This window comes from Budorcas taxicolor, chromosome 10, assembly GCF_023091745.1.
Source record: "Budorcas taxicolor isolate Tak-1 chromosome 10, Takin1.1, whole genome shotgun sequence".
Classification (NCBI taxonomy): domain Eukaryota; kingdom Metazoa; phylum Chordata; class Mammalia; order Artiodactyla; family Bovidae; genus Budorcas; species Budorcas taxicolor.
In genome coordinates, this window is record NC_068919.1 from 23,635,654 (window position 1) to 23,636,617 (window position 964).

The following is a 964-nucleotide window of genomic DNA, read 5'->3' on the forward strand; positions in this document are numbered from 1 at the left end:
GAAAGATCAGCAACCACACGTCAGGAAGCAGCATTCTACTTTTAAGGAATTTCAGCATGTGGTGATGATACACGTGGGTGTGGGTGAGGTGGCAGCAGAGTCGGAGAAATGGGACTGTATCACTTAAACGTGGGGAGCCCATCTGGGCCAAGAAGAGAATTTTCATGCTGTTGCATATTTTTATTTCAGAAGTATTTTTCCAGGCACTAATATCTAAAATAAATACACTTACTATTTAAAAATTAACTTATACAGAGTAGCTAGTGAGAATTCCCTTTAAAGTATTCTACAGCTAGTTGACAACTGATGATAACTCTGTATCTGAGAGGTAAATTCAGTGTCAGTCTCTAGAGAGACAGCGCCCCACGGTGGTCAAACAGGGAACATGGAAATGCTTTCTGTGAGGGGTTTGCGCTCTGCTTCTCCTGTGAAGCCAGGTACTGTGTTACCCAAAGCACAGTAATACACAGCTGAGTCTTCCTCCTGAGCCGAGGGTTTTTTCAGATGGAAGGATGCCTCAGCCCGGCTGAGCTCAGCGGTGAAACCCTGGATGCTCTCTCTTGAGGTGTCTTTCAGGAGTAACTGGAGGCGCTGTCTGGGGTACTGGACATACCAGAAGAGCACAGGACTCCCAGAAGCTGAATAGTTGCACTTCACCTGCACCGGGTCCCCTTCAGACACAGAGATGTGGCTCTCAGGCTGAGTCACTGTCTGGGATCTTGTTCCTCCTGTAACACAAATTCTGGGTCAGGGATTGACTTGCAAACAGAGCAGAATATTTTGTTAAGCCAATTCTGAATCAGAAGACCATAGTAAGATAAAATAAAAAGAGACATTACTCACCAAGTGTGAATACCATCACAAACACTGAGATGAGGGCGCCCTTCATGTCTGAGCTCTGAGGAAGCAGGAGGCTCCTTTCTGCAGGTTTTTCCTGGAAACAGTTCAGCCACATGGACACCCT

The 964-nt window shown here is 46.1% G+C and overlaps 1 gene segment (V, D, J or C); it reads right to left on the reverse strand.

The window, feature by feature from the left end:
• Positions 1-372: 372 nt before the first annotated feature.
• LOC128054721 (T cell receptor alpha variable 16-like) lies at positions 373-964 on the reverse strand. The segment is given in 2 exon segments: positions 373-728; positions 844-964. Coding segments are annotated over 2 exon segments (468 nt in total).